The sequence below is a fragment of the Elaeis guineensis genome, chromosome 1, assembly GCF_000442705.2.
Source record: "Elaeis guineensis isolate ETL-2024a chromosome 1, EG11, whole genome shotgun sequence".
NCBI classification, from domain to species: Eukaryota; Viridiplantae; Streptophyta; class Magnoliopsida; order Arecales; family Arecaceae; genus Elaeis; species Elaeis guineensis.
In genome coordinates, this window is record NC_025993.2 from 176,028,045 (window position 1) to 176,040,461 (window position 12,417).

The 12,417-nt window shown below is 39.2% G+C and overlaps 1 protein-coding gene across 2 annotated transcripts in view; it reads left to right on the top strand.

Moving 5' to 3' along the window:
• The window catches only part of LOC105039770 (piezo-type mechanosensitive ion channel homolog), a 114,850-nt gene that overhangs the window by 25,954 nt on the left and 76,479 nt on the right, over window positions 1–12,417 (top strand). For both annotated transcript variants that reach the window (XM_010916035.4, XM_019848360.3), the window contains exons 7-8: window positions 6,918–7,033; window positions 10,556–10,640. In XM_010916035.4, the coding sequence (XP_010914337.1) occupies window positions 6,918–7,033; window positions 10,556–10,640 (201 nt within the window). The remainder of the gene's footprint in view (window positions 1–6,917; window positions 7,034–10,555; window positions 10,641–12,417) is intronic.

Below are 12,417 nucleotides of genomic sequence, written 5' to 3' on the forward strand. Positions count from 1 at the left end.
GACAAATATCTCTTACTCTAAATATGAAAATATATAAATTACAATCCTGATTTGTAGACACAAAATAAGGGATATAGGGATATCAATCAACACTCCCCCTCAAGTTGGTGCGTATATATCATATGCATCAAGCTTGTTACATATGTATGTTACCCTCGGACTCCGAAGTGATTTGATGAAGATATCTGCTAGTTGATCGCTAGAATTCACAAACGAGGTAGTGATTTCTTTAGAGATGATCTTTTCTAGGATAAAATGGCAGTCAATCTCTATATGTTTAGTCCGCTTATGGAAGACTGGATTGGAAGCAATGTGCAAGGCTGCTTGATTATCACAAATGAGTTTCATAGAGCTTATCTTGCAAAACTTCCATTCTTGATGCAGTTATCTCAGCCATATAAGTTTACATGTAGTAAGGGCCATAGCTTGATATTTTGCTTTTGTACTTGATCTGGCAACCACATTCTGCTTTTTGCTTTTCCATGAGATGAGATTGCCCCCAATAAGAACACAATACCCAGAAGTCGATCTTCTATCTCTAGGAGATCTTGCCTAATCTGCATCTGTATATGCAACAATGTCTTTGTGGCTTATATTTTCATAAATCAACCCTCTTTCGGGAGAACCCTTAATATATTTTAAGATCTAAACCACTGCATCCTAATGACTATCATAAGGAGAGTTAAGAAACTGACTTACAACACTAACAGCGAAGGATATGTTTGGTTTGGTCATGGTGAGATAATTTAATTTTCCCATTAGTCTCCAATACCTGCTTGGGTCTGAATAGGGCTCCTCCTGATCTGGTAGAAGTTTCACATTTGGATCCATAAGAGTACCGATTGGTTTACAATCTAGCTTCCTAGTCTCTTCCAGAATGTCAAGGGCATACTTTCTTTGAGAGATGACGATGCATGTTTTTGATTGGGCTATTTCAATTCCAAGGAAGTACCACAACCGGCCCAAGTCCTTAGTTTGGAAGTGTTGAAACAAGTGCTGCTTTAGGCCTTTGATACTGTCATGATTATCACATGTAATGACAATATCATCCACGTAGACTACAAGGTAGATGCATAGATTAGAGGATGAATATTTATAAAATATAGAGTGATTTGCCTCACTATGGATCATGCCAAATTGCTGTATGATTTTACTAAATCTTTTAAACTATGCCTGGAGAGACTGCTTAAGGCTATATAGCGATTTGTGTAACCTGCAAACCAGACTCATCTCCCTCTGAGTAGCAAACCCAGGTGGTTGCTCTATATAAACTTCCTCCTTCAAGGCACCTTGTAGAAAGGCATTTTTGATGTCTAGCTGATATAGAGGCCAATGGTTCATGGCAGCCATTGATAAGAAGAATCGGACAGATGCCATCTTAGCAACATGGGAGAATGTGTTTCCATAATCAAGATCCAAGATCTGAGTATAGCCTTTAGTCACAAGGCGTGCTTTCAAACGATCCACCTCTCCATCAGGACTCACTTTAATAGTAAAAACTCATTGACAACCAATTGTAGATTTTTCAGGAGGGGAAGGAATAAGAGTCCATGTGTTATTGGATTCTAAGGCTACCATCTTATCAATCATCGTCTGACGCCATCCTGGATGGGAAAGTGCTTCTTGGACAGTTTTAGGAATGGAAACGGAGGACAAGGCAGAAACAAAGACATAATGGGATGAAGATAAACGATGATAGCTCCAAAAACTATAAATAAGATGAGGATTACGAGTAGAGCATATACTTTTACGGTGAGCTACAGGCCAGTCAGTGGAATGCTCAAGTAGGCCTGGGGCAGGTGGAGGCACTGGAGCAGGAAATGAATCATCTGAATCTTGAGTAGGAACAGTCTTCGAAATCTCAGGTTGTGGTCGATGCTGATAAGTGATAAGTGGGCGTGGTGAGGAATGTATCGGCTGAGCAAGTGGAGCAGGAGGTTTGGGAGAAACAGAGACTAGCAGACCAAGGTAGGAAATCAGTAAGAGCTGAGAGATGGATTCGGGCTCCATTGGTGAGCTGAAATAAGGTGTGTTTTCAAAAAAAAGTGACATTTGCAGATATGTGAAATCGATGTGTGGAAGGAGAATAATGCTGATATCTCTTCTGAACCCGAGAGTAATCAAGAAAAATATATTTAATAGCATGGGCAGACAATTTATCAAGATCTGGAGAAAGATCATGCACAAAACAAGTAGAACCAAAAACATGAAGGGGAACAATGTAAAGAGGGTCCTTAGGAAACAAAAAAAAAGAGGTACTTGGTTATTTAAAATAGATGATGGCATTCGATTTATCAAGTAATCAGCGGTGAGGACAGCATCACCCAAAACTTTAAGGGTGCATTAGCATATAACAAAAGATTACGAGCTGTCTCAATAATATGACGATGTTTTCTTTCTGCAATGCCATTTTGTCGTGGAGTATGTGGATAGGTGGATTGATGAATCATGCGATGAGATGCCATGAAAGAATTGAAGAGAGCAGAAAAATACTCTTTTGCATTATCACTACGCAAAATACGAATAGGGTGCCCAAAATGAGTTTGAATTTCATTGTAAAAGTTTTGAAAAATAATAAATAATTTTGAACGATCTTTCATTAAGAATATCCAAGTACACTTTGAAAAATCATCAATGAAAGCAACAAAGTACCTATATCCTAAGATAGAACTGACATGACCAGGATCTCAAACATCAGAATGAACGATATCAAAAGGAGACTCTGCTCGATTCTTTACCTTGCTTGGAAAGGATGTTCGAACATATTTTTCAAGCTGACACGACTCACACTCTAAAGACTGCAAATGAGAGAGATAAGGGATCATCTTTCTTAGCTTATTTAGACTCGGATTACCCAGACGATGGTGAAGGAGACTAGGAGACTCTATGACAGCACATATGGTAGAGGATGGAGGCTAGAGATAGTAAAGTCCTTGTGATTCAGATCCTACGCCAATCGTCTGTTCTGTACTTCGGTCCTGTATAAGAAAAGAATCAGTAGTAAAGGTTATAGAGCAGTCAAAAGTGCGAGTAAGTTGACTAATAGAAATTAAATTAAAGGGGCAGCTTGGTATAAAAAGAACGAAATTTAAAGATAAAAAAGGGAGAGATATAGCTTGATCAATGCCAGTGGCTTTAGCTTTAGAGCCATTGGCGAGGGTGATGTAATATGGTGTCTTGGGAGATGATAATTTTGAGAAAAAAGAAGGATTATTAGCTATGTGATCAGAAGCACCAGAATCCAAAATTCAGGATCCACCAGACGAAGAATGAGAGAGGCAAACGTAGAATTATCAGTATGGGCAACAGTAGTTGAAGATGAAGCTTGTTGGGCTGCTTTAAATTGAAGATACTCTTTGTATTCACTGTCTGATAAAACATTCTGGTTGTCACTCTCAATATCCGATGCTTGAGATTGTATCACATTAGCTGATTTCTCTAGGAAACCATGCAAAGAATAGCACCGGTCTCGAGTATGGCCCAAGCGATTACAAAAAGAACATTGAGGGCGATTATCAGATCCACAGCTCCCTTTACCACCGCCACGACCACGGCCTCGGCCTCCACGGTCAGTCGTGTTAGAGATAAAGGTTGAAGATTCTGAGACTGTTTGGAAACCAACTCCAGATGCTGTCTCCGGAGAAGAGAAAGCAAAGAAAATAAGGCCTTTCTTCAAATCTGATGCGAAAGCCATGAGAGAATGATTTTACTGAATAGATATGACGATGAGATGATGACCAAAAATAGGGACAGAACGGCGAAAACTAAAACAGAGGTAGGAACATAAGGAGGGGACAGAGACAGTGTTACGGGGGCTTGTCGGAAAGATACACGACAAGAAGGTCCGGCTGACAAGAAGCTTTTCAACGGAGGACAGTGGGTCCACCGGATTTTGACAAAGGCTTTGATACCAACTTAAGATTGTTGATGATTAGAATTGCTTATACGTCTTTCATGTTACAAGAGGTTCAATATATAGAGCAATAAAGATCTAGGTACAATGAATCTATTGATCTCGTAATAATATATTTCTTAAAACAGGATTTGATATATTTCCTGTTTAAGATTATACAGATTTCTCGAATCGATTACAATAGAAATCAAAACAATGACAAATATCTCCTACTCTAGATATGAAAATACATAAATTGCAATCCTTGATTTGTAGACCCAAATCAAGGGATATAGGGATATCAATCAACAAATGGCATTTATGAAATCCTTTCAAATCGTAAATTAATATCAAACTTGAGGACTCATTTGATTTGTGGGAAGAAAATTCTCTCACTGAAATATTTTTCTTGGGAAGTTGAGGAATATGATGCTTGGGAAAGTGGTTTTGGCATGTTTAGTTGACCATGGGAAAGTGGTATATTCCAGAGTGCCTTATGTATGGTTGCACATCTACTTTTCTGGAAAAGCTATATAAAATACCTATTATATCCTTAATAAAGAAAAAGACATTATCCCATTTTATTCATGGCTCTAAAGGCACTTTTGGAAAAAAAAGGTCCCAATTCCCTTCCCATGGGAAAGCTAAAAACTCATGTCCCACATGGCTTTTTCTTTCCCATGAATCATGGAAAGTTTATTCCTATCGCAATGCCACTTTCGAAGCTCTCTCCTTTGAAAACTTTAAGCAAACAAGGGGGTTTCTTCATTTACTCGTTGACCACACTTTTCCCCATCCTATTCTCGTCAACCACACAAGCCCTAAAAGATATTTGTAGACCTTTAGCAAGATGGTATATTCAACCTCATTCAAATTATTAATGAGGATTTGTTTCAGCTCCTAGCTAGATTGTGTAGCCTCATTCAAGTCTTGGATAAGGATTTATTTGGACCTTGTCCAAGTGGTATATGGACCTTGGAATTTTTTTTGGCCTCATTTGCATCAGCATGGCCTCATTTAGTTTAGTTGTGACCATGGTTCACTGAACCGCCTTGAATTGGGCGGTTCGGGCATTCGATTCGAAACATTGGTGAAAACGGAGCAAGGGAGAAGGAAAGAGAGGAGAGAGAGGAGGGGAGGGAAAGAGATGGAAAGGTTCGTGGTGGCCCGTCGAGGCCTCAAGGGCTCCACGGTCCTCCGCGAGAGAGATTAGAGAGAGATATGGACAGAGGAGGGAGAGAAACAAAGGGAGGTGATAGTGGTGGGGAGGTTGTCGGAGGGCTCGTCGAGTGGCCGTTGTACAGCAGAAATCCATTTCTTGGATGTCGTAGGTTCGAAATAGGGCAGGTCCCCTATTCATCGCATTTTTAAACCCATTGCCGGCTTCATTGTGAATTGTATTGTTAAAAAAATATGATGAACAGGGGACCCACCTCTATTTCGAACCCATGGCATTCATGGGGTGGATTTTCACTGTTTAACGGCCACGACGGCCATTTGGCGGCCCTCCAGCAACCTCCCCGCTGCCTTCCCCTCTCTTTTTTCTTCCTCCTCCTGCTCTCTCTATATTTCTCTCACTGAGGACTGTGGAGCCCCAGAGGCCTCGGTGGCCCTCTAACGGCCACCAATGGCGTCCCCACTGGCCTCTGTGGCCCTCCGATGGCCACTAATGGCATCTCCATTGGCCTCCCTCTCCCTCTCTCCTCCCCTTTCTTTCTCTCTTCCTCTCCTGTTATCCCTTGTTTCTGTGTCGGTTTGGGCATGATACAGAGGCGTACTAACTCGTATCATTGGCCAGCCGGCGCGGGATCCGGCTCCGAGTCGGTGAACCTTGGTTGTGATGATTTTATATGGCTTTGTTAGTAGTGAGGATATTCGTAGTCTTGAGGTATAAGTGGAATATTGTAGAAGAATATAAAACTATGTGAACATGAGAAGTTTTGATATATAAATTTTTCTTTGGCTACTTGATTTTGAATAAGCGTACGACTTGTGATTTTGTATAAATTCCTTGGACTCTTTTCTAAACTTTGAACCTTTAATGATATTGTATCTCTTATTTAAAAACTTTGCTTTTGGGATTTCATAATGAACCTTTGATTTCAGTGAGTTTTGCTCAAGCTTTTCGGTAATTTGATCTTGTATTTCATTTCAAATTCATTTATTTTCTATGTATCCTTAATTTCTTTGATCATGGTGGGAGTTTACTAACTCAAGTTTGTAGCTCATTTCATTTATTTTATATTTTTCAAAGTGATTAGTGAGAGCTCTTGTGGAAATATTTTGAAGTTGAAATTTATATCTAATGAATACTGAAGCAACATTAGAGAGTAGAGACAATAGATTTTCTTCTATTTTTGGAGGCAAAAAATTGAGTACGACATATGATGAATTTGTAAGTGGATTTTGTTATTGTTTATGATATAGGTGTAGACTTTTAGTCTTGCTCCATTTGATCTTATCAATTTTTTGAGGATGATTAAGTTTGGATGTTAGCTTCGAATCGATTACAATGATCACAACTCAGTATTCAGATAACTTCGGGTAGTGGGTCATGACATTATCCATTCACAAGGCATTTGAAACTTTAAAGTTGAAACTCCACAATTACAGTCTTGAAAATCATCATGAGTGACTAAACTTGGCCATAGTTGCCTATGAATTGGAAATCTTGGTTAAAATTTTCAATAATTTGATGATTATTATAATAATCAATCCTATGCCCATAGAAAAATATTTGCTTTGGTAGATAGTTATTATGTATGGCATCCAAGGCCCTCGATACACCTTCTAAGATGAATAGCATTTTGTTCATCACTTAAAATATATCATTTATGTGATATGTCACCAATCTTCTCCAATGAATTATAAATAAAAGATTATGTGGTGCTTAAGAAGCACGTGTACCATATAATAGATCATATGCTTGATGTTTTCCTTTTGACTTGTTATTATGAACTTTCTACTTAAGATTAATATTCATGCAAAACTGATTCTTTTGCTCTCCTTTTTCATACTACTGCAGGTATCCTCTGTCAAATGTGATTTGCAAGAAATGGATTTTATCATGTCAATGGAAACTAGCAGTTTAACTGAGCAGCTTCTACCATTGAAACATTCATTTTTCATCCGAGAATCTCGGTATGTGGGGTACTCCATATATTGGCAGCAGTGGTAATATTGTTTATGGCAGTTTATCATTTATCCAATATGTGAAGATGACCTAGTTGATCTTTAAGGGACTTCCTCCTCCTGCTCTTACCACTGAACTCAATTGTTTTCTTACATTTCTTTATGAGTTAATTCTTTTCTGCCATTATTGACCAGATATTTCAATTAGGAATTAATTATATATTCCAGCATGTTGTTTTGTCATTTAGCATCCTAAACCCAAAAATCCCTTAACATGATATTTGTTTTTTCTAGAAAATATGTTATAGGTTCAATCTTGCTAATTTATTTACACTAAATTATTATTATTATTATTATTATTATTATATGATGATGATGATGAATAGGATGGGCTATTCCCTACCTTTTTTGCTCTACACACACCCCACCCTTGGGTTCATCATCATCATCATCATCATCATCAAGTAGTCGTAGTAGGGAATAGGATGGGCTATTCCCCACCTTTTTTGCTTTACATGCACCCCACCCTTCGGTGCCAACTCCAACCGAAATTGAACCATTGACCTCTTGTTCAAGTGAAATTGAACCTCAGAATCTTCTATCTGGGGTAACGCACCCACTTAGGAATCTCTTTGAAATCTTAAACCTGCACCCACTTTTTGGCACTTTTTTGTCAAAAATGTCTCGAAAGTATCAGCTTCCCTTCATCTGCACCTGCTTCCGCACCTACCTGCAGTTTTGGTAACTAAGGTTAGAGCTTGTACAGCATATGATCTTACTAGCATGAAGTGAAAGACTAGAAATATTGGCTTTCAGAATAGGTTTTACAAAAAGATGCCTCATTAAAATCTAGGAAGTAATACCTCATAATGCACATGCAAAATAGCCTAACAAGGGAAAGTTCTTATAGAGGTGGCTTAGGTGCTGTGCAGCTTTGGACAAGGGAAAAATCTTTAGTCTAGGAGAACAGTTAGACATTGTGTTGACACTGCCCTAGCACAAAAAGAACAATTAAAAAGAAAAAAGGTCATATATCCACTGAAGTTATAGCATTGCTGCAGTAGATACTGTTAAACCACTCATCTAAGATGCCAAGAACATAAGGAATCACCCAGCACTTAATATATGGAATAACTCAGTTCTATTTCAGCTATAATGAAAATAATAATTGCTATATAACTAGGAGAACACTTCTTAACACCTCTATCATTTCATCATTCAGAACTTGCAGACCCAGATTAAGTATTGTAAGTGCATTTCATTTTAAAAGACACATCAAAATTGGCTAAGTCCTACAAACTATCAGGATTCCCAGATGGACAAACCATTTGATTTAACAGAAAAGGATATTTGCTTCAATGGACAAACAGTCAATTTATCAAGGAGATGGTCTGATTTATGGATGGGACGACAACATGTGTTATAGTTTCCTGTAGATAAGCAAGCGGTGAGAGCTGTCATGGTGCTTTGTTCAACGACTATATATAGTGCATGTGTTTTTATGGGCCATGAGCAGGCTAGTCTTTAATGGATTTTGATCTAAGATTAAGCTGAGATTGGTCAGGTTGAAATCATATTTGTTTGTGTCATCTGTTGAGGGTTACAAACTGCCATCCTGGGCTTGTTGGCGTGTTTATTTATGGCTTGGTCATGTTTAGCCATTTATTAGACAAGTTAGTCAAATTGACAGATATCTTGGTTACCATATTATATGGAAGTCAAAACATGAAGGAAAGAAAGCCAAAACTTGAACAATTTTTAGGCTTTAGTTTAGAGCTAGTCTGATTTCAGCATGTGCAACTTCTTTGCTAGTCAGCATATAAGCTATGGACAAATGCTGATTTATTTTTTTTACAATGTCATTTTCTAAACCAATGTAGGGGGGAAGAGGCTGAGAGAGATTATTTTAACTCCTTTTTCCCACCTATTATTTTTTTCCTCTATCCTCTTGTAATATCTCAATAGTCTAAAAATTTCCATGCACCACAACACAGGATACATGATCTGAATGTCTTTGACTTGGCTATGGAAGTCATACACATCAGGATGGATATCTTGCATATCTTTCGCTGATTTCTCAGTGCTGCATAGCATTGTGTTTGACCTTTGTTATGAGGGTTCCATTGGTTTCACATGCCAATTGATGCAATCTCGCTGTATCTGCTTTAGTTCCTAGTTTCCTTGAACTCAGCTTTATCATTGATAGTCTTTTCCTCGTCTCTTGTATTGTACTTTAAGCTCATTGCTTTGGACCTTGTAGTTGTGCATGGAATATGGCATGTCAACCTCAAGCTCTTTGACAACGACCTTGCTGGTTTCCTAACCTTGTATGACTAAGTCTTTTGTCAGAGCTTGTCTTCACTTGTTATGGTCTTATAGTGGGTCTTGCTCTTGCTTAGCCTGATCTTGACATGCTTGAATGTCCAGATGCTTGTCTTAGTCATCATTAGATTTAGGAAATCCAATCAGATGTTGAACGCTACAAGAAACGAGAAGACAAGTAAAATCATCAGAAGTGTAATATTGGGAAGGCAACTATTTTCTTTCATAGTAGAAAGTTCTTGATTATAGATAAATTGATTCAATAACAATATGTGCTTGCATCCGAAAATTTGAAACTATCCACCACATGTTGTTATCTTTATTAGTTGACCTTCCAGAGTATGCAAAGTAATATTGATTTCTTAAAATTCTGTTGGCCTAGGTTTGCTGTAGCAATAGGGACCGACTGTGCCATACAGTACTACTACTGAACTAGTACATGTTTTTTTTTGGTTGGGTTTTGGTGGGTGGGGGGTATCGACACTCGGTATGCCGAATTGGCCCTCTTACTAGTCATATTGACATTGTAATAGGATAGTACCGGTACGGTCCAGTACTGAGATAGCAAATCTTGCTATGGATCTTTAAATATTTGTGAAGGTGTACATTTCTGTAGAATATTGGCTGATGTTAGGTGGAGCAATTTGGTGGAGGACTGGTTTGATATGCAGCACACTTCGTTTTGAGTGTACTCTTACTATTAATCTTCTCTATTCTCATCTTTGCTCAGAACATTTTGTGGTGCTTCAGTTTGAGCTATTTGTGATGTCATGTTCAGATGCATGCATTCCTTCTTCTCATCCTGACTATCTTATACTGGGTCTTGAAAACTTTTTAATAAATGCACTCTTAACTATAAATCTTTGATTTCGACCCCCACATATCATATAATACAGGGTGAGAGGTTGAATCTTTTGATGTGCTAGTTAAACTAGGGCAACCGATTATACCATGCTTGCATGAACTTTTCTGTTCATTAGTATATGTTGAAGAAAATCATGTAACCTCTTAATTTTGTTGTTAATATCTATGCTTAGATTCAAAGTCCGAGCTTTCTTGGTCCTCCAAAATCTTCTTCAGGAATTCTAGCATCTGTTAATGCTCTTTGCCCTGTCATTGGTTTTGTCGTCTCAATTTACCTATTCCTCTTTTTCTCATGCTTTCTGTTTGCAATATCTGCAATCTTAGCATACTGTTTTTAATTTCCAGATCCGGAAGAAGGCATGCAAATGTGCTATTGAGGGGATCAGTTTTCCGGAATTTCAGCATCAACTTCTTCACTTATGGTTTTCCGGTAGGAATTTTCCTGAATTCAAATGCTTTTGGTGGTTTTGACTTCCTTTAATCTTTGGTATTGGATAGCTATTTGTTTCTTTGCCATACATTGAGGGAAAATGTGGGAGCTGTGATGTCAAGGGGTGAGGGCTAAAGGGGCCTTGTCCTAGTTTTGGGAAGAGACAAGTCAGTCTATGGGTCAGCCAAATTGTTTTGTTTTCTTCCATGCGTTGAGAGTTGCAAAGTCTTGGAATGAAGATACAGTTGTGAGTCATGGTTATATATTAGAATAGATGTGAATTAAATATTTTAATGATCTCTGGTTTGAAATAAAAGTTTCTACCTGTTCTCATTAAATGCACTATAACTTTATTGTTGGACAAAAAAATTGCCACCTATGGAGCAAATTCAGTTTAATTTGATCATAAACTGTAGCCCATGTGAGAAGTATCATCCCACTTGTTCTTGTTGATGGTTGTTTCTTTGCAGGTTCTTTTTTGCTAGCAATTATTTTACAGTTTTTATGGTTTGTCATTTGCTCTTCTCAAACCACCGTTTGTCGAACCGTCCTGAATCGAATGGTTCAGGGCATTTCGAGCTGTATCAGTGGCAAACCGAGACAGTTTGGATGGGTAAATCGAAACATCGGATGATGGAGAGGGAAAGAGAGGAAGGCGGGAGAGAGAGAGGAGAGGAGGAGCAGATGGGACGATGTGGGCGGAGGCCGACGGTGGTCCATTGCAGCCGTTGGAGGGCTGCGGAGGCCTCTGCGGCTCAGTGTTGCCCAATAGGGTGTTTAAACGAGAGAGAACGAGAGAGGGAGGGGGAGTGACGGTATTGAAGGGTTGTGTAGCTGGCGGAGAGATTGTCGGAGGGTGTCGGAGGGCCGCCATGGCCACCGGATAGTGGAAAATATGCGGGCAGAGCCATGGCCACGGAATAGGGACTATCGCCCCTATTCTCTCATCGCGTTTCTTTAAAAATGCCGATATATAGTGAAGCTGGCACATCTTCACTGTTTGAGAATTTTTTTTAGAAAGTTAAAAATACTTGATCACCCTTGTTTCACGTCCGCGGCGCAGTAGGCGTCGATTGCACCATCCAGCGGCCACAATCGGAGGCCCTCTGGCGGCTTATCCGATGGCTTCCCCTTCCTTCTTTTCTTTCTTCCCCCCTCTCTATCTCTCTCTCTTTCTCTCTTTTCTTCCTCTCCGGTTCCCTTCTTCTCCATGTCGGTTTGCGCTGGTCCGGTCCGATACAGACCCATACCAGTTCGTACCGCCGGCCAGACGGCACAGGTCCTGGTTTTGGTTCCGCCTTCCTTATCTCCAACCCTTCCATGGCTCTACCTATATTTGAGGTCCTTTGCTTCTATGGCCTTTTGTTGAAGGAGCATTCAGCTGTGGGTGCTATGTCCTTACTAAAGGTCCATTACCTCACTGCTCCCCTCCCAAGTTGCAAGGAGTTTCTGTAATGCTCGTAAAATGGTCATAACATCTTTTTCCACTTTGGGCACTGTCTAAATAAGGAGATTGCTGATCCATATTTAGAAGCATTATCAAATTAGCCAAAGGTGTGCACTGCCAATGCATGCTGCCCCAAACCAGTACCAAACCGATACCCAGTATGGGGAGTGTACCAAGTGTTAGTATGCTGAACCGACCCCATACCTTGCATACCAACATCAAGATTGCAAACTTCGAATTAGCCTTGCGTACCAACATTTTGCTTGTACATGGTCTGGTATCAAGATTGCAAACTTCAAATTAGCCTTTTATTTAGCAGTCAAAACTCAA